Genomic DNA, 19,770 nt, shown 5'->3' on the forward strand with positions numbered 1-19,770 from the left:
GCGGAGGATGCTTGATATCATAGGATTGAACGGTAAGTAATGGAGTATGGGGGAGATGGAGGGTAGAGATGGTGGATTGGAGGGAAACGAATTCATATGAATTGCATAGGATCCGAACACTGATTGATCTCCGAGTTTTTTTTGCTCCGGTTTGATTTCCTACTAATTGAACCGGTTCAACTTTAGAGCTGAGGGATATTAAATATAATCTAATTTATAGATTCCAAAATAAAATTCAATTGAAAATTAAAATATGATATAATAAAATACTATTCTCATGCAGACATTTTTTGTTTTATCAAATATTTTAATGAAAAATAATATTAGTCCACATGTTATAGCTTATGTAATATATATTAACATAAATTATGTCAAAACTTATTAGCATAATTTGTATTTCACTTTGATGTCAATGATAAAGATAATAGACTTAAGTGTTATTTAAGTAATCATCTACTTTTGACATAAGACATATGATATATTTCCCATTTAAATTATATGTGTGATGAAAATAATTATCTTCCTATAAACTTTATCTTGATGAATTGACAATATAAAATGAAATTGGTGTATTATCTTTAATTTTTTTTATTTTGGAAGTTAATTTCTCTGGTAAAAATGGAAATTTATTTCTCTAAATTTAAATTCAACACATAAATTTATACTAAAATCTTACTACCTGCCTTTGTGGTCATTTGATTATTAATTAAAATTTTAATTAACATTAGTTTATATATAAACTCAAATTAGTTAACGTTATCATAATTAGGATAATTAAATTGAGTTTTATAGATGGATGCATTGATATGGTAAAGTTTGAAGGTACTACTTTTCTTCCGTACCTAGGTTACCCCGCTTGTCATTGGTGAATCAATGGGGCCGGAGACACGCTGTCTTTAATTTCGGTGTAGGTAATTTTGACAGGTATTTTTTCTATGTAATGATAAAATAGAAGCGTAAAGTACTCGATTAATTGGCTATTCGACTATAAATCGAAAACGTCACCGATAACCTCTCCTCGTGAGAGAGGGAGGGAGAGACTTGGCGGCAGAAGGGGCGGGAGTGGTGATGGTGTTCTTTTGGCTCACTGCCTTCTTCCTCGTCGTCATCCTCATCGCTCTCGTAATCCACCAGGTACCCCTCCATCTTTCGCCCAACAATCATGTACAGTTTCGGGCTTTATCCGTGCAAAAACCCTCCGTAGAATCGAACTCTATCCCCGTTCTGATATTTGAGGGAGGAAAAATATGGTGTTTGACAGGATGGATCGCGTTCTTTCTCGAAAATTAGACCTTGTAGTTCTTTGTTCCGTTTGAAGCCAGCTAGATTGAAGTATGGTTCGGTAACTTATCGGGATATGAAAGGGGTCTGATTCCAAGTTGTGACAGCCAAAGTTCCGATTTACTGTAGTGTCATTCTGTTGTTTGGTTGTGAAACAGGAGAAGAGTGAAATAGGGAAAATGCGGGTTCAAGAATGGTCAATGCCCTTAGTCCTTTGGTTGATTATTAGGACTATTGGGTGTTTTTATGACAATAGTGCTGAAACCAGATCCAGCAAGTTAGTTTGGGATTTTTGAACAGATTGCGAGGATGTTTGCTGCTACTCATGTGGGATTCGGCACCTGCTAGAATCCTTGGGTGAAAAGAAGTGTTAAGCATGCAAATTTCCATTTTTGTCATCAGCAATGCACTATTTCACGAACTGACCAAGCATATACATGTCAATTTTCATTTCAGCATGAAGCTAGAAATTATCCAGGGATTTTTCTCCACAACAGTTTTGGTGGAAATGCAATGTATACCAAGTTTTTCAAGTTGTTTATGAAGTGTTTATCTGTTTCGTGAAGGGTATTCAATGTTTTAGTTTAAAGAAACATGAATCTTGGTTTGATTAGTCCAGCATGCCCACGAGACGATTTTTGGCATGTAGTTGTGTCTCTACACCTGTTGCTAAACAGAGTGATGTAGTTGCCATGTGTTTTATTTAATGACTCTATGCTATAGTCACAAAGGAAAATTATGCTTGACATTCTGCTTAGTCACAACTTTTGCATGAAACACAGGAAATTTATATCACAGAACTGTAGTCCGTTAATATTATTTTCTGTGAACATGGTTGTGTTTTGTTGTCTTAAGTAACACAATATGTGCTACTTTTTTGGCACTATTGAGATCTGTTTTGCAGCACAAGTTTCTATATACTTCTTGTAGGACATTTTTGTAATTTTTTTTTCTTTTGAAACACCGGTTGGAAGTTGGACATGGATATTAGTTACCAGTTTTTAAACAAGGTGGCTTAGGTTTGTCATATTCTAGTCTTGCTACATTAGGTGGTTTAACTACGCATTCTTTGCTCACTTTTAATGCCACCTGGAAGAACGTTTCCTGAATAATGATTGTTGACATTGTGTTTTGCAGCTCATGTGCTTGGCAGACCTAGAATTTGATTATATCAATCCATATGACTTAGCTTCCCGGATAAATAAGGTGATATATCCAGAATTTGCCTTGCAAGGAGTCTTGGGTCTACTCTTTCTCTTGTCTGGAAATTGGTTGATGTTCACGTTTTGTGTTCCAATCATTTTCTACAATGTGAGATTGTAAGTTGCTCTCATTACTATCTTGTTGCTCTCTCATAATTTATACACTATATGTGTAAGAAAGATAAAGCAAACAACATTCATAGTCTATTTTCAAATGTGTCGCACTACTGACCCTTAATTATCTTCTTGTGCATTACAATTATGAAAATCTGGCTGAAATCCCTGTTCTGTAGAGGTGATGGATACGCATGTCTATAGCTACTACTAGTTCTGTGAAACACTAACTCCCTTTTCTCTGTTTGTCCACATTGCTCTAATGGATATATGCTTATGGTATTCAGCTCTAGCTGTAAACTGAAGACTATTGCTGTCTTAATGAACTCCATCCATGAAGATTGACAAAAATTGGAGTTTATCATCCAAGCCTTGTCCAACGCATGTGTTCTATAGAGCATAACTCTTTAAGTCAAGGGATCCATGGTAGATTTAAGCTGAATTCAAGGCTTCTTGTCAACCAGGGTCCAGGCATGCACACACAAGGGCTGATGCATGCGTAACAATCACAATTAGAAAAGTGAGAGACATATATAACTGTAAGATTAGAAAAGCGCCATCAAGCCTGAAGACTAGTCAAATAGTAGGAAAAGTTGAGATAATAGTTTCAGAACTGACACAACCAGGGAGGTACATAAAATTTCTCAAAATTTGGAAAGAGTCTGCATAGAACCAGAAATGAGAATCTTTGATCGTAGGAGCAAAGACCTTTAAAGCCAACATTCAAGTGGAACAATGTGTATCCATTTTATAATGTAGGGCCTAATCTAATAATTTTCCTAACGGCTGCATGTGCTACTTTAACAAGCTATATAGTGATATCCAGAGTAGTAGCACTTGATGTAATCAAAGTTTTAGTTGGAACCTCATTTCTAGAAGAGATGGAATGTTGGAGCAGATCAGATCCATGGAGCTTTTTTTTTTGTTTGATTGTTGATATCAGCAGTTGATAGAATATCCATCTCAAATTGATAGGATTTACATGTTCATTTTCAGTTTCATATCCAGGCCCCTACACAGAAAAAATTAGGGAGGATCCTCAATTAATGTCCCAAAGTCAAGTACTTGGTCTCAACCATGAAACAGTGGTGAGCTTTGGACTAGGAAAACAATGACAATCAATTTAGGATGTGGATACATAGAATTCAGAAGTTTGGAACTGTTAAAACCCAAATGGGTTCTCCTTCTGGGTTAAAGAAATCCTAATTTTTCATAGCTTTGGATTGGCTAAATTTCAGCGTTTGATATTACTCTCTCATCTTCAAATAATAGCATAGAAAGATTGATTGTCAGTCTGAAGGTTGAACAAATATTTGCATTATTAACAAATTGTATTAACTTGGCACTTAATGTATGCTATAATTTACTTAAGAATGATATCCAAATTTGTGCATCTCAAAAGGTAAATCATTTTTGCTTCATTTCAAAACAAGCTGTTGCATCTTATTTTGGTGCATTTTGGCATCAAAATATACTAATTTTTTCCACCTAGAATATTTTCAAATGACAAACTTAATATAAAATGGTTCAAGATTGAAAATTTGGTGTTTTGGTTGTTTGGAAAATCATTCCGCAATAAATAGCACTTATTTCAGGCATACATATGCACTCAGTAAGATAAGAAAAATGCCAATTCTAAGAATTAAAGGGTGATGCTTGATATAATGTATAGAGATGGCATTATGCAACTATACTGTCTTAAGTAGATATACACTAAGCTATAAAACTGGTGAACCCCATGAGCATGATTAAAATTGGATTTTTAACATACAAAAAACAAGGGTATCTACCAAACAAGTCATTTTGTTTTGTATTAGAACTTGCAAGTTTCTGTCTAACATTTTGCTTTGACTAAATATTTATGCACCTTACATAAGGTTGACATATGTTGTTACTTACCGAGTGTGTGAATCGTGGAAATAACTTGCATTGGTGGAAGCCTCAGTGTACTTGATCACCCATTTTCTCTCGAGTTGTGTTCTATGCAGACCACATATGCATGTGCCGTACTAGTAGTTTTACACAAAAGTTAATGCAGTCTTGATCGTTACTGTTGAAAGCAGCTGCATGTGTCAAGTAAAACATAGAAGTGTGAAATTATCAGTTGATTTGTTGTCTTTTTACAGGTACCAGCGGCAGCAACATCTAGTAGATGTGACTGAGATCTTTAATCACCTCAACAGAGAAAAGAAAAGGCGTCTTTTCAAGCTCATCAATCTTGTTATTCTTCTCTTCTTGTGTTTGATTTGGTAAGTGACATACATTGGATCCAAAATTGAATATTGACTGGCACACGTTATGCTAATTGTTGTATTCTTTCATGAACTTTGTAGGATGATTTATAGCATATTGGAGGAGGCTGAATAGTTCATGAACTTCCATGTCCTCAATTCATACTGCATGCTGACATAAAGGTCAACTTTAGTTTCTTTTTATCCATTGATAAGTTAAACTTCTTGGTCTCCTGTTCCAATCATAAAATTCATCAGTGATCTTCCATAAGCTCTTGAAACTGGAAGCATCCATCACCTCTCATCGATCAGCACTTGGTCTCTGAGCTCGTCTTCAGCAAAGCTGTCATGCTACTCTATCCATGTAAAAATGCATCTTTCGGATAGTGATGCACTTGTTTTTTTTTCCTTTGATAACTGAAATATTCATTGTTGCATGATTAACATTGTCTTACAAAATAGAATTTCTGATAAATGATTCCGAACTTTGCTGGCATTTTGCTTTCACTTAAAAGTAGATTAAGTTGTTCCGCGAGTCCTAATTTTATTCGCGGCATGACACTAATTCTGTAGGCTTGGTGCCATGGTAGCATTCTTTGTTTTGACACTTGATGATCGACATTTGGCTTGTGTAAATAACTCTTTTCTTGAACGATAAGATTATAAATATTGAATTGACAACTTGCAATGTTGTCTTTTAATGTTGGAGAGATCAGTATTAATTGTTGATGGTAGCTTTGAAATCTATCTTTTTGGTTGTACACAAGTTCCCAAAGTAATTTCTTTGATTCTTATGATTGAAAAATGACTAAATCTAAATTGAGTTGAACAACATGATTTAATCTCTCTTATGTAATAGGGATTAACAAAAGATTAAATAACTAAGAAGTCAAAATTAGAGATTAAAAATGATACTAAATAGGAAGTCTAGATTTGGATAGCTTAAAATTCACATTTTAATATTTGGAGTTGCTATAGTAAATACCAAATTCACATAATCTTCTTAGAACGCAATCTTTTCCTGTTCCAAAAACCCTTCCTGTCTTAACCTCTCCCAACATTTTGGGGGGAAAGGAGTAAGTATCCAGCAAACCATAGAATCTAATAGGTCAATAGATCTACTCATCGATCTCACTGTCTTCTCCTCTCACATGTGACAGAAAAGAAGCTCCCTTTTGTCATCATCAGTCCAACACTTCTCTTCCACGCATGGAAGTCCCCTGGCCATACCTCTCTCTCTCTCAAATCCATCTCCATCCTATATATAAATGGCTTTCATCAGATCTCTCAGTGAAGTGGTACTTCTCGTGTACATCACATCTCCCAGTCCCAGCGCAGTGACACTTGACGACGAGGGGACGCAATGCACGGGCGCCTCGGTGACCGTGCGCCGGCCCTGACGCAGTGGATCAGCGGCCGCCCAATCCGCGCGCCCTTAGCGCTGACACCCCATCAAACACTGCGTGGGCAAGGTTAGTGGTTGGTGCGGAGTGGTTGGATCCAGCTCGCCTGCCACGGACGAGTCACCGACCACGAAAATTACGAACGCAGCTCGTCCCTGATGCGGACCCCGGTGCGGGGCCTACAGAAGGAGACGCACTGTCCCCCCTGTACGGCGTTTTCTAGTTCTCTGCAGATGGCCCCTGGAGGTTCGTGCCGTCCCGACATCTGACTTGGCTGGAGATCCACATGCGTCCCCACTGGATTCTGATACGTCCAGGTGTCGCTCTTACTTCGACTACATATTTTAATGACACCCGCAACACACCAGTCTTGTGATCGGAGGAATCGATGTGGATCCCAGCCTCTTACGAGAGGACTAGACGGACGGGTAGCATCGTAAAGCGTAAGAAAAACAACTTTGTCACCGGTGACGGATTCCATAACGTGGGAGCCACGCTGTCTCTAAAGTCCAAATCGAGGTGGTCACCCCAATAATATCAAATTCCGTGGCACAGCAATCAGAGTACAGCGTTCTAAACCAATCGTGAACGTTCTTGAATCAGACAAAGCAATACTATTGCTGGAATACGGCGAACTGCATTCGCCATGGACACCGAATCTTTGGATACTGCAGGGTGCTGATAAGTATGAAGGGGTGATCTTTTCTACAGCAAAGCTAACCTTGACTGGGAAAGCTCAGAGGCAGTTCGAAAGATTGTCGTTGGATTGACTGCTATATAGCATACAGAGAAAGGAAGAGACGAGGAAGAGGAAGGGAGGAGATCTGGATGGGGAGAGGGGTTGATGGAGAAGGAATCAGTTGGGTTGGGACAGAGACAAAGAGAGGAACAGAATAACTATATAACAACGGAGACACCAAACTCCACCATCAATCATGTCTCTCTCTCTCTCTCTCTCATCTCTCATCCCTCCACCCTTTGACCTCCCCTAACCCTAACCTTCCCTCCTGAAGCAAATCCCAAGCCCACTTGCCTCCCTCCTCCTCCTCCCCTTCCTTGCCGCCGGGTAGCTAAACAAATACCAAGCGTCAAAGAAAAATGGCACAGTTGATGGAGTTCCTTTCCACACCCAATTAGCAGGGTTTGATTCCTTGGGAAAGCGAAGAAAGGAGAGACAGACCGCCGCCTTCCTTTTCCTTTCTACCTTATCTTTTTCTCTACTGGATTAGATCGTCAACCGTCTCTCGATCTTTGTCTGCAAACTATCAGCTATCTGCTTACCTGTACTGTTCCATTTCCTGAGGTCGCGCACTAGCTAGCCTCATGGATCCGATTAAAGCCTCCACACATGGCCACCATCTCCCTCCTCCGTTCCACAACCGAGACTTCCACCACCCGCTCCACCCCTTCCAGCATCTTCAGCAGCAGCAACAGCCGCCGCCTGCTGTGGAAGAGGAGCACAGCGGCACCAGTGGCCTCCACCGCGGCATGAAGCGCGACTACGACGGGGATAACAACGATGGGAACGATGGGGGAGACGGCAAGGAGCTGGTTTCGGCGCTGTCCGGCGAGGGGGATATGGTTCGGAAGCCGCGCGGCCGCCCCGCCGGGTCCAGGAACAAGCCGAAGCCGCCCATCATCATCAACCAGGACAGCGCCAACGCGCTGAGCTCCCACGTGATGGAGATCGCCGGGGGGTGCGACATCGTCGACGGCGTCGCCACCTTCGCCCGCCGCCGGCAGCGCGGCGTCTGCGTCCTCAGCGGCAGCGGCACTGTCGCCAACGTCACCCTGCGCCAGCCGGCCTCCCCCGGTGCGGTCGTCAACCTCCACGGCCGGTTCGAGATACTCTCCCTCTCCGGATCCTTCCTGCCGCCGCCCGCGCCGCCCGCGGCCACGGGCCTGACCATCTACTTAGCCGGCGGGCAGGGTCAGATCGTCGGCGGCAGCGTCGTGGGGCCACTGATAGCCTCCGGCCCAGTGATCATAATGGCAGCATCCTTCGGAAACGCCGCCTACGAGCGGCTCCCCCTGGACGACGAGGAGCCCCTTCAAGCTCAGCAAGGTGGCCTTGGCTCTCCGGGACTGGTCGGCCAGTCTCCCCCACTGCAGCAGCAGCAGCTGCACGACCCCAGCAATCCACTTCTCCATGGTCTGCCGCCGAACCTGCTCAACAATGTGCAATTGCCAGGCGAGCCTCACGGCTGGGCCACCGGCGGAGGAGGACGCACGCCCTACTGATCCCAGAAACATCTCGTTCGTCTCTCCAAACCCTTGCCAGTCCAGGTAAAAGGGATCAGCTGATGCCGAGTTGATTCAGGCTTTCTTTCTCTCGTCATTTTCGTTCTGCATAGGATCATGATTCGTCTTTCTTCTCGTTTGATGATGAACGAAGGCTTATGGGTTAAAGCCATGGAGGAAGAGTGAGAGAACGCAAGAACAGTGTGATCGTCTCCTCACCTCTCACTCCAACAAAAGCAAAGAAGATTAACCCTGGAATTAAAGAAGAGGTTCAACGTTGTACTTCTGCTCTTAATTCTGCTACTTCGAAGCCTTGCAACCATAGTTGTAATCGTAATATTGCTGCATGCATATACTGTATGCTGTTCAGTTGAGCGTCTGCTTAAAGTTAGAGATCCTTCTGCTCTCACAGAATCGAATCAGTCAAGCATTTTGTTTGATCCGTAGGAATATATATGCATGCGAAGTAGACTGATGTATTGTTGATCCATTACGATTTAGGACTTGCATGCGCATCTAATCAGTAGATATGGTTGGACACACCACTGCTCTGTGAATTAGGATCATCAAATGCCATTGGCAAAAGGCATGCACACGATCTCTTTCCTAGATTCTCATGCATGAGATTGGTTTCTTACATATGTATGGTCTTAGAGCAATGCATGGAGATTAGAAACTTAGCAAATAGATCGATGAACACAGAATCTTGAATTCGTTTTCTTTTTTTGTCGATTAGGTGATCGATTTCCGAAGAATTAGGTCAATGTAGTGAGCTTGACATTGGTAACCTTTTGGGCAAAATGGATGAGGATAATGTATTTGAGTCTCAATATTGTGAAGGACTGTATCCTTAGAACCGATTTGTTTTTGTCCAAAATTAAAAGCCAAAACGAATCTATTGCTAATGATATTGTTGTTCTTCACAATGCCAATTTCTTATGCTTAGAGTGTGCAAATCTTCTATAGAAGTGAGACATGAAAATGTGCATCAAAGGGGAAGTATATAGGATTATCATATCTTATAAACAAACTTTTTTTGGGGAGAAAAATAGGTTAAATGATGGAAGAAGAGAAGATAGAAGATAGTGAGAAGAATCAAAGGCTTCTAATTGCCATGATTGATTAGCCAAATATTGATCAAGGCTGATCAACTCATACATAAGATGAGATTGGTGTAGACTTTATCAGTTCATCTCAAGGTTTTGAGATCAAATTCCACCTTCATTACTTACCATTTGTACAGAAAGAAAAAGTCAAAGGGAAGATGAGATTTGGCATCCACTATCTGCTCATTGTTGAGCACTGATTGGGATTTGATTAGATACCCAAATTAGTCAATTTCTCCTCACTGGCTAATCCTATGAGTGAGGAATTCATAGGTGAATACCAGTTTCATCTATCATAGGCTAATATTCTTGATAGCTTGTTGAGATATATTGAATTTAAATTGGATCTTCTATGATATGTGGTGTCATATAAGATGTAGTAATTTTGTCAACTGAACTCCTCTCTCCATCTGAATGAAACTAATTGGTATCTTCTTATAATTCTAATCCATTTTGGATTTGCATATGACTGGGTTTTCATGACTTGAGCCTTTTCCCCTTAGTCACAATGGACCAATTTTAGCATAGTATCAAAGTTCATCCTCACTAGCTGTAATATGCCAAGGATGATACTAAAAACTAGTTGTGTTTGATTTTTAGGAGCATTATCTGGACATTCCTTGTCAAAAGAGCCATAAATAATTATAATGTCAAAAGTCTTGTGTTTCAACTTCTTGACAAGTTCTTCATTAATGAAACTATTAAGTTCACTCTATATCCACTAGACCAGTGGTTTTGTGATTCTTGATGAGTCACAAGCTTTGCAAGCAGGAAGCCTTCCCCCTCCCCATGAAAGGCAAAAGGATAATTGAGATTGGTATGTGGCAGTGCATTGTTTCTTTGAATCTTTCTGTACTCTTCATTGTAATTAATTGTTCATTAGCATATCATCATCCAAAGAAGTTGAGTCTCAGTGTCCTACACTACATTTTTCATGATAATGAAAGAACAGACCTTTGCTGCTTTGCAAGGTCAGAGGTAGTAGGAATTCCATTGTGCCTTGAAACTTTCTGTTGTGGAAGCCATGAAAGAAACCAATTTTGACTATAAAGTCTTACCAAATCCTTTTTATAGAAAATTGGGTGAATATGAAGGTTTTGGATATCATTGATGGTGAAACCTTTTTTTTTTTTTCTTTCTTGCTGCATGAGCTTGTAAAACAAACTTTAAGATGAGTTGTGGATATATATATATGTCATAATTTATATATTTTTATGCTTACAAAATACATAAATTTACACTCAGCTCATGATTAGCTCACGATAACTATATTAGTCGAAACATGCTTTTCAAAATACATTATGTATATAATGATTTATACAATAATTATTTTATAGTAAATTAAACTTATACTTACGTATCTCAACATTTAATATTACACTCTTATTTTATTTACATCTTCATTTAATTTTGAAATTACCTACCTTCCGTTATACTCTTATTAATAGCAATAAAAAAAATTGAAATGTGACATCCTACTTTAATCATGTGTGTAAGGTATGGGTGGAATTAAAAGTAAAATATTATATATATATATATATATATATATATATATATATATATATATATATATATATATATATATATATATATATATATATATTAGATGATTAGAATTCGCTTGATTAAAAAGCTTGGTATTCAAATTGATGTGGAATGAAATATTTTCGTTTGTAAAAAACAAGATAAAGTAGAACTTATGATATAAGAAATAAACTGAAAAAGAAATCTCCTCTTACTTCTTTCTGAGTTTATGGTAGGTTTTACAATTAGTGTTTTAGTTCGTGAATCATTTTGCCTCTCATATATTTATCAGTAATCGGGTTGATGGATCCAGAAAAGCGGATCCGTAAGTATGGAATAGCCGAATAGGTGTATCACTGTACCTTGAAACCCTTTGTTGCTGCCCTAACCTCACCTCACATGGCCTCCGTCTCGGCCTCTAATCCCAAGTCAGGTGTGACCTCCAAGAATATAAATTCAAATATCTTTTATCTTAGGGAATCACTATTTCTATTTTTTCGGATGATATAAACGGGTTGACGGATCTATTTGCACGAGAAAAAAGGCCACATTCGATGCGATGGATTGAACGGCAAACAAAAGTATAAACTTGCACGAGAATTCCGATCAAGTGGTTATCGGGTTCCTAATTAATCCTTCATCAAATAATGAAGGCACAATCAAATTCAATTCGAGTAAAAGTTGTGTACATTAAGAAATTTATATTTATGAGATTAAAAAAAGATAAATAAAAAAATGGCATGGTTTATAGAAAAAACAAATCTACCGATGAATTCAAAGATCTTTGGGTTGACAAGCTGACAAAAATAACGATCAAACAGGTAGACGAGGAACAGCCTGATTTGGTGGGCTGAGACTGATACCACTTTTTCGATGGGGCATTACGTCAAACAAAACCAACAGGAAACGTAATACTGGAATTTAGCAGCTGATACACGAGTCTTTCACAGAAGAACACAACAATTAAAGTGCCTATTGATTAGAAGGTCAGAATGAAATAAATCAAACCACTCCCGTTGTTGCTTCGATAGAAGGACTGTTGCAGAATGCGCCAACGGCAGCAAGCATTAGCATATCTTATCAAACGCACCGGAGGTAGACGAATTCAGAAGGCTCCACTGAAATCTGAGGAACAAGTCACCTGTCAAATCCATGAGTACAGATGCCCAGTCAACCAACCGCATAATTTGCAGAATGTGTAAGAATTAGAATACGGTGTAACCCCTGTCGTCAACCCACAACCATAATCGCATCAGCTGAAGGACAAGATTTCTTGCTTGTGATTGTGAGAAGCACCTAATCGAACATGTACTGTGAAGATTTTGTGTTGCTATTAGATGCTTGTGTGGTTCTGGGTCTGTGCCTCAGGAAAAACGGGACCCGATGGAGGCGGTCCATGTCGCACATGGAAGAAGAGAGTGCGGCTATTAATATCTATTGGTCTCATCTATAAAGCATTATGAGATTGCATGTACAGAACTGTGCAATCCTACGGCATAGATCACAAAGAAATTAATGCTTGTGGTACGAGTTCAAAATAAATAATGTCCTATAATGATGATACTCTGCAATCCAGGAGAAACCACAAAAAAAGATCATGATGATTTAATATGACAAATAATAGGCACTTGTCTAAGGGTTTTGAAAAATATAAAATAATGGGTTAGTGCAAGTCACAAGTTGATATATTGTGGTGCTTTCTTCCATTTTTTTGAAGGAGGGGGGAAGTGTTGAGAGGTCTTACTTGAATAGGTATTTCAACTTGAGGTAGAGTGTTACCTTGACAACAAACAGACCAACAGGTATTAAGGTCAGTCGCTTCCAAATTCCTCGTAACTGACTCCTTCAGATATGGTGTCTAGCTTTCTAATGTCTTCCTCTAAACAGAAAGAAAATATAAGCACCTCAAGGTGGAAAAAAAACATTAAAAAAAAAAAGAAAAGAGAAAGAAAGAAACAGCAAAGTTACCTTTAAATTCCCTTGCCGGAGAGTCTGATAAGTTATTTGAATCAGGTGGAAGATAAGGAGACCGATCATAGTTCTCCAGGATATCTTTTAAATGAGAAAAGACAACATTAGTATATTGTTTGGAAGAAAGAAAGAGCATGCAAAGGGAAACAAAACATACCAGAACAGTGAGTAAAGTCATCTGCTAGATCCGAAAAACTGAAATTTCGGGGAATCTGACCAAATCCAAGCGAAGATGTATCAATATCGAGGAGATTATCTTGTAATGGTTGGCCACTCAACTCTGAGCTACCAAAGGACCCAGCTGAAGTATCTCCAATTGGTTGGTGTGCTTCCAACATGCTGTTATCATTACTGAATGGAAATTCAGAATTGTTGGGATAATTAGGTTCTGACTTAACAATCATTCCGTTCATCCCAGGAATCCTTCCCATGTTGGTGTTTGGAGTGGATAGCATACTTGTTGAGGCATTCATGCTCCCAGCAAGAATTGCAGAATCATTCCCAAGGTAGTTTCCATGTCCTGATGGCCCACCATTTACAAGAGCACTTGTGAAACCTCCAGCACAAAGCATGTCATCTAGCCTTGATGACGTGGAAGTTTGCTGAGACATATAGCACGATGGAGCTTGATGCACTGAAAAAAGTTATGAGAGTCAGATATTTCAAGAGTCACATGCCAAAACATTGCCTGTCCAATTTCACATGTTTAAATAACCAGGACTTAAGAAAACATGTAAATTTTAATAAAAAATTGAAAATACACATCCATCGCATGTTTGCATCTGGATCAGCATTTGCTATCTGGAGATGTCAATATTGGTTGAGATTGACTTCAGACCTCAACATATATTATTAGGATACACCCAGAAGTAACAACAATTATGCAGACTTTTCAAGTGAAACAAATACGGCTGGTTCAATGTGTTACAGGGTCTATTCTCTCTGATACTCTTATGACTGCACCACACCCATATTATGAATTTTGCTCATGCAATTAGTATTGGTTTAAATGCTTAATATGGGTAGCTGATCAATCTATATTTCTCTTTTTCATATTATCATTCAACGGTAACACCTGAACACATTTTATGGTTAAACCTTTGCTATAACAATGCCCTCATGCAACTTTTTCGACCATCTCTTTATTGTGATGGCACCTCAGGTTGGTTCATGGGGTAAATCTCTTTACCTCCAATGCAAATATGACGGCACCTTTGATTGCTTTCTACTGCTCACAACCCTCTCCTTATCATAGCGCTATAAGAAATATGTATAAGAATAACATATTTAATAATCCCTTGAGGCTAATTAGAATTGCCCCATCCTCCAATTTGGAGAAGCTTCACTTTCAATTTTGTTCTCATTATCAGAATCATGTTCCTTCAAACCATCCACTACTTTCTTTTCCTTTGTAGATATTCTTGGCTTCCATAGTAAAAAAAGATCATCACCATCAAAAACAAGCAACATTACTTAAGCACCAAATACCTGACCATCATGCACAGAACAAATGTAATAGTGATGAATCTCATATATTAGTTCATAGGTTGATGCTCAGGGCAATGGAACACTAGGTTCACCATTAGGCATCTTCATCATGAATGCCAATTTGTGCATGCAATGGTCCTTCTATCATACAGATGATTGTACTTGTGGTTATAATCAGAAGTTTATAATCTTTAGTCAGATATTTGGTAGAAAAAGTAGAAAATAATACATACATTGCAAAACCACAATTATGCCACATTGCTGTTTGCAGTTCTGTCCCACCTACAGTGACTTTTAAAAAAACAGCGATATTAAATAGTCACTTAACTCCAGCTAGAAATTGGTGTTTCTTTGATCAGCATAAAAGGGCAATCATTCTATGAGGACATTTTTAGAAAGGAACATATCTGTCTTGTTTTTGTTACATTTTAGCACAAGAAAGGTGTCTTTTCTTCACTTAAGCTAGTTTCATTTCAATCCTACTTCTTGTTCTTCTCTTCCTATCCCACACTGCTACTGCTAACTCCAAATTGCTTATAGTCAGATTTTCTTAAGTTTAACTCTAATCTCAGGTATCAAGGAAGAACAGTGACAGACAGGTGGAAATTATACATCTGAAGAATTTTAGTTCTTAGTTTCTTCTTAATAGAAAAACTTTAATTCTATTGTATGATTCAGTTACGAAATACTTAACTGCATATGGAATATGCAGTTATTTGATCCTCAATAGACGGAGCTTTCAAAAACTTTAATAATCAAGCAAACCGGATCACACCATGGAATATCAACTAATTCAAAAAATGATACCACATATCTACTACGGTGATCTTATAAGCAAGTTATTAGGAGGTTTCCTAGCATCTCTGACCAAAAAACCATCAATGGTATAGCTACAATATCTCAAACTACATAATCCAAAACTGATTCAGTGAAAACATGAGTTTCTACCAGGAAAACTGAGAAGACCATAAGTCCCAATACTTCCCCATTAACAATGTTCTTCACTACTTTCCACACATCGAAAGAGGGCATATGTCAGTAAACATAAAACCTAATGAACCTTAAAATTAATATTTGATCTCTCTCCTTTTGTATCTAGCAACATCCACCATTAAACACCAAGAAATGCAATTTCTATATAACAGATGAAAGAGACTCAGTAACAGCATGAGGTTTTCCCATTATATGGATAATAAGGGTTAAGCACAGCATGATAAAATAGTCAAGGAATTAGATGGTGGCATTTTAAAAGAAAGTGATATACAATATAGCAATGAGTTATTCACTATGATAGCAAGCTCCAGGCCATTCGCATAAGTGACAAAAACAATAAAATATTAGCAGCAAAATTAGAGATCGACATACAAGCAGGAGCATTAGAGCCATTGGGAAGGGATATGGTAGAAATTCCAGTAGGACATGCTTCCTGCATCAGCTCAACCTGTTTCTCAAGAAGCCTGTTAAAAACCAATATTTGGTTCTTAAGAATCAGTCTAACATGATATGCTTCGAAAAATTCTCGATTTTCCTCCTCAAGTTTTTGCCAAACTGTAAATCAACCAAATACGAAAATCATTAAAAGCATAAACTAGAAGCATCATAAACTGTATATAACTCCTAAAATACATATCAGCAGGTTTCCTGGAAATAGCTATAAAATAATTGTCAACAGCATTTCGGTCATGAAACATTCAAGGAATGTTTACAGTCTGCCATTCACTAACTCTGAAACATGGCAGCGGTCATTACATAAATTAGTTGGTTTAAATTGGTTCAGATAAGAATATGAATTAGGTCATACAAAGATTAAGAGACATTAGTGTCTATGAGCATGAAAAAACATCTAACATACCAACATCTACAATGTCAGAAAAATAAATTAATAAAAATTAGCAGTTCCAATTTCATGGCTCTACATCAGCTCAAGGATAAAAATTATAAAAAAATGCCACTAGAACACAAAATTTTATAATATTCACCACTTACGTTCCAAAGTGCACAAAAATAATATTCATCTCTTTTCAGTCTTTGTTGATGCATCTGAGAAAAGAAGAAAAGAAAACCAAGAAGTTTCAAGCCAAATGCACCTAACAGAACCAAAAGGACAGCCCAGTGCATCAAATGGGTCTTCAACTGCTAGATCTAAACACCAGAAACAGTGATCTCAATATATAGACATTAGAACATATAAGACCAAACCTTCAACCAAAGTGTATTTATGAGCATTGAATGTTCACATTTATGCGTATATCTTGGTTTCCTTGTGAATCAGCCAGCTAACTTTGATGGTATGCTTGCATATTGAACAAAGGAATAACCGATACTAGTATTACTTTTTGAGAATATTGCTCCAAATCCACATGAAAAAAATCTCAAAAAGAGCTTTTGGTCAAATAATGGACACGTGCAGATGATTTACTCTGAAATTACCAAGTTGAGTAAAACTAGGCTCTATCTTTGCCTGCAAAGATAAAGTTTCAACTACTTCTTTCTGGTCCATATACAGCTGCAGGCATCGTTCAATAAGATTCTGAACCTGAAAATTCAGAAAACCAATGAAAAGAAGATCACTGTCTTACCTCAGAAAATTAGATAAAATGAGTAATATATTATCAAGCATAAAAAATCTGAAAAAATAAGTTGAAATATCCTCTTATGATTAACTAGGTTCTTCTGCAAAGAAGTACATCGCTATCAAGTTGTCTTAGGAACAGAAATGTAGAAAAAACCATAAATTGAAAAACCAATAAGGCAAACATAATTATCAAAGATTGACACTCATGCATTTGGCAAAAGTTTAAAAGCTTAATAGTATTAGTTGTGCATCATACAGGTATTGTATCCAAGAAACATAAAACATTCAATCTAAAGAATCGTTCTTATACCATTGACTTGGTTGCTTCATGAAATTCCAAGAAGCTTCAAAGCTGTATGCCTTCAGAATACATGAAAATGTGGAACTATGAAGACAGAGTGACTATGATCTAAGCTCATTATATCAGCAAATTACACCAAAAATGTGTATCTTAGACAATCTATGGTACAAGCGACAAGAACTTGTTGTATTTGCTAAACCTAAGTAATTGAATGCTCCTTCAATCTAACTAAAACCAGAAATGTATTGCACGCAAAGAAGGAACTGAAACCAGAACATTGCATACAAATTTAATATATAAACTGAAAATGAAGCACACAACCTGTATTCGTCCAATACTTCAAAAGTTCATAAACTGCAAAAAACGAAGCACGTGATATAAGAACTACAGCTCCCAATCAGTCATCTCTTGTTCAAATTTGTCACCAAGTAAAGACCCTCAATCGTTATTCGAATTCTAATGACGAATAATTTCAACCCATCATATATATGCAAGCAAATAAATGTACAACTTAAATCAAATCAGATGCGCAAAAGGCACAACTACTGCGATCAACGGAACTGAGCAAAAGCGAAGAACAAGCGAAGAACAAACATAAACATAGAAAAATCCGCTTACGAGTTGTATGTCCTGACGGGACACCTTCCTTACTTCTCCACTCGACATCTTTCCCGGCTTCCACCGAAACGAATCCCAACACCTTGAAGACTCCGATCCACCCTACTTGCCACACGCACGATCGCAGTCTCTGATCATCGATCGTCAAGAATAACCCGGTGGACACATCAATTGCAGCCGATTAAACGAGAAACATAACATGATCCGACAGAAACAGAAACACATCAAACAGCAAATTGCATAAAGGCGTAGGTAGATCAAATCGGCTACGGGTTATGATCGACGAGGATCACCTTACCTTGTTGCGAGAGAGCGAGGAACTCCCGGTGAGAGATCGGTCACTTCGTCGCTTCTAGTACATGGCGACCGCTCAAGCGCACCGAGTGGGGATGGGCGAGATGGCACCAAAGGGAAGGGAAACGAGGGTGTGCTGAGTTTCCCGAGGCGCGTGTGTGCCCGCCCAGGAGGGGGAAAGACGATGGCGACGGATCTGATCGAGCCACGTTGCTAAATCAGTGGGTGATCCAACGGCTTCTGATGGGAGCTTTTGGAAGCAAAAATTATTTCCCATTGTTGACATATACCCGTTCCCGTACCCGCCTCCGTATTGGCGAGTCAGAATACACCGCCGATAGTCCCCACTAAGACTGCGTAATATTTACATATAAATTATTAAAATATCCTCTTATCTAAAATGAAGTTATGTTTTCCTTAAATCTCGATCTATTTAACTAATAAAGATTTTGACGGTTAACGATAATCTTTTAAATTTTAATCTCATCCTTATCACTTATCTTTTGTAAATTTTATTTTAATTTATTATTTTTAGTTAGAAATTCCTATCTTATTATCTTTATTTCACAATGAATAAATAAAAATATGATAATAGTTTTTAAAATAATTAAAATAATCATGAGCAGCTATAAGTTTTTTCTCTTAGACCAAATCAAGAAATAAGTTTGATTGTATATTTTATATATATATACATGAAATCGAAGCAATTTGATGTGTAATTCGAGCCTATATGATATATCATAATCAATCAATAAAAATATTCTAATATTTTATTTTTATTTTATATTTCATATATCACATTAGATATATATTATATTCATAGACTACGATTTAGAACATGAATATTTGAATCGATTTCAATACATATTATTGAGAATATTCATTGAATAAGTAATTCAATAATAGATTTTAGATCGAACCAATATTAATATACCAAGTATTTTATCTCTTGATATAAAGTAGTCCTAGTTGTTGGAATTGGAATAAGTTCGACAAGGGGATCACAAAATCTTGACGATCTTTCGATTTATGCTACATATATTCCTATATACGATTATATTCATAGTGGTGAATAGAATACCTAAAGAAGGTCACATCTTTTTTTGGATCAGCTATAGATTATTCTCCTCCATCTTTTACAAACTATAAATAAGAGAATTGACTCTGTTGACTTTTGCTATAATCTTAACATTATAATAGACATTCTAATCAAACGATACAGAGCTCCATGTAATTAATAGATTAAACGAGCAGATTAAGTTGATAAGCTTGAGATTAAGCTTGTGATAGTTTCTTTTATTCATCGAGAAACGAATCAAACTGCTGAGCTGCTTAACCTAATAATATCATAATTATTTTCTTATTGCTATATCTAATTTATTGTTCATATATTGTACTTTATAAATTATTTCTTAGTAAAT

General features: G+C 37.7%; 3 protein-coding genes across 4 annotated transcripts; 2 read left to right on the forward strand and 1 right to left on the reverse strand.

The window, feature by feature from the left end:
- The first annotated feature begins 987 nt into the window (after nt 1-987).
- On the forward strand, nt 988-5,324 carry LOC135651347 (protein cornichon homolog 1-like). Its single transcript, XM_065171397.1, has 4 exons — nt 988-1,134; nt 2,419-2,600; nt 4,724-4,846; nt 4,931-5,324. Exons 1-4 carry the CDS (start codon nt 1,069-1,071, stop codon nt 4,962-4,964), a joined length of 405 nt encoding a protein of 134 aa, XP_065027469.1. The 5' UTR covers nt 988-1,068; the 3' UTR covers nt 4,965-5,324.
- Nucleotides 5,325-7,041: 1,717 nt separating this feature from the next.
- LOC135651052 (AT-hook motif nuclear-localized protein 26-like) lies at nt 7,042-8,869 on the forward strand. The gene is made up of 2 exons (XM_065170840.1): nt 7,042-8,517; nt 8,627-8,869. Exon 1 carries the CDS (start codon nt 7,555-7,557, stop codon nt 8,470-8,472), a length of 918 nt encoding a protein of 305 aa, XP_065026912.1. The 5' UTR covers nt 7,042-7,554; the 3' UTR covers nt 8,473-8,517; nt 8,627-8,869.
- Nucleotides 8,870-11,988: 3,119 nt separating this feature from the next.
- Nucleotides 11,989-18,509, reverse strand: LOC135582291 (uncharacterized). Of its 2 annotated transcripts, none has more exons than XM_009422503.3 (8): nt 18,354-18,509; nt 18,056-18,185; nt 16,992-17,097; nt 15,927-16,109; nt 13,231-13,707; nt 13,071-13,154; nt 12,882-12,981; nt 11,989-12,227 (listed from the first exon to the last, which is right to left on the reverse strand). In XM_009422503.3, the coding sequence occupies exons 2-7, from the start codon at nt 18,101-18,103 to the stop codon at nt 12,914-12,916; spliced, it is 966 nt and encodes a 321-aa protein (XP_009420778.1). In that variant the 5' UTR covers nt 18,104-18,185; nt 18,354-18,509; the 3' UTR covers nt 11,989-12,227; nt 12,882-12,913. The 2 variants fall into 2 exon arrangements, with proteins under 2 accessions (XP_009420778.1, XP_065026509.1); XM_065170437.1 differs by having other exon boundaries at nt 11,989-12,243.
- Nucleotides 18,510-19,770: the final 1,261 nt, after the last annotated feature.

The sequence above is a fragment of the Musa acuminata genome, chromosome BXJ3-10, assembly GCF_036884655.1.
Source record: "Musa acuminata AAA Group cultivar baxijiao chromosome BXJ3-10, Cavendish_Baxijiao_AAA, whole genome shotgun sequence".
Classification (NCBI taxonomy): domain Eukaryota; kingdom Viridiplantae; phylum Streptophyta; class Magnoliopsida; order Zingiberales; family Musaceae; genus Musa; species Musa acuminata.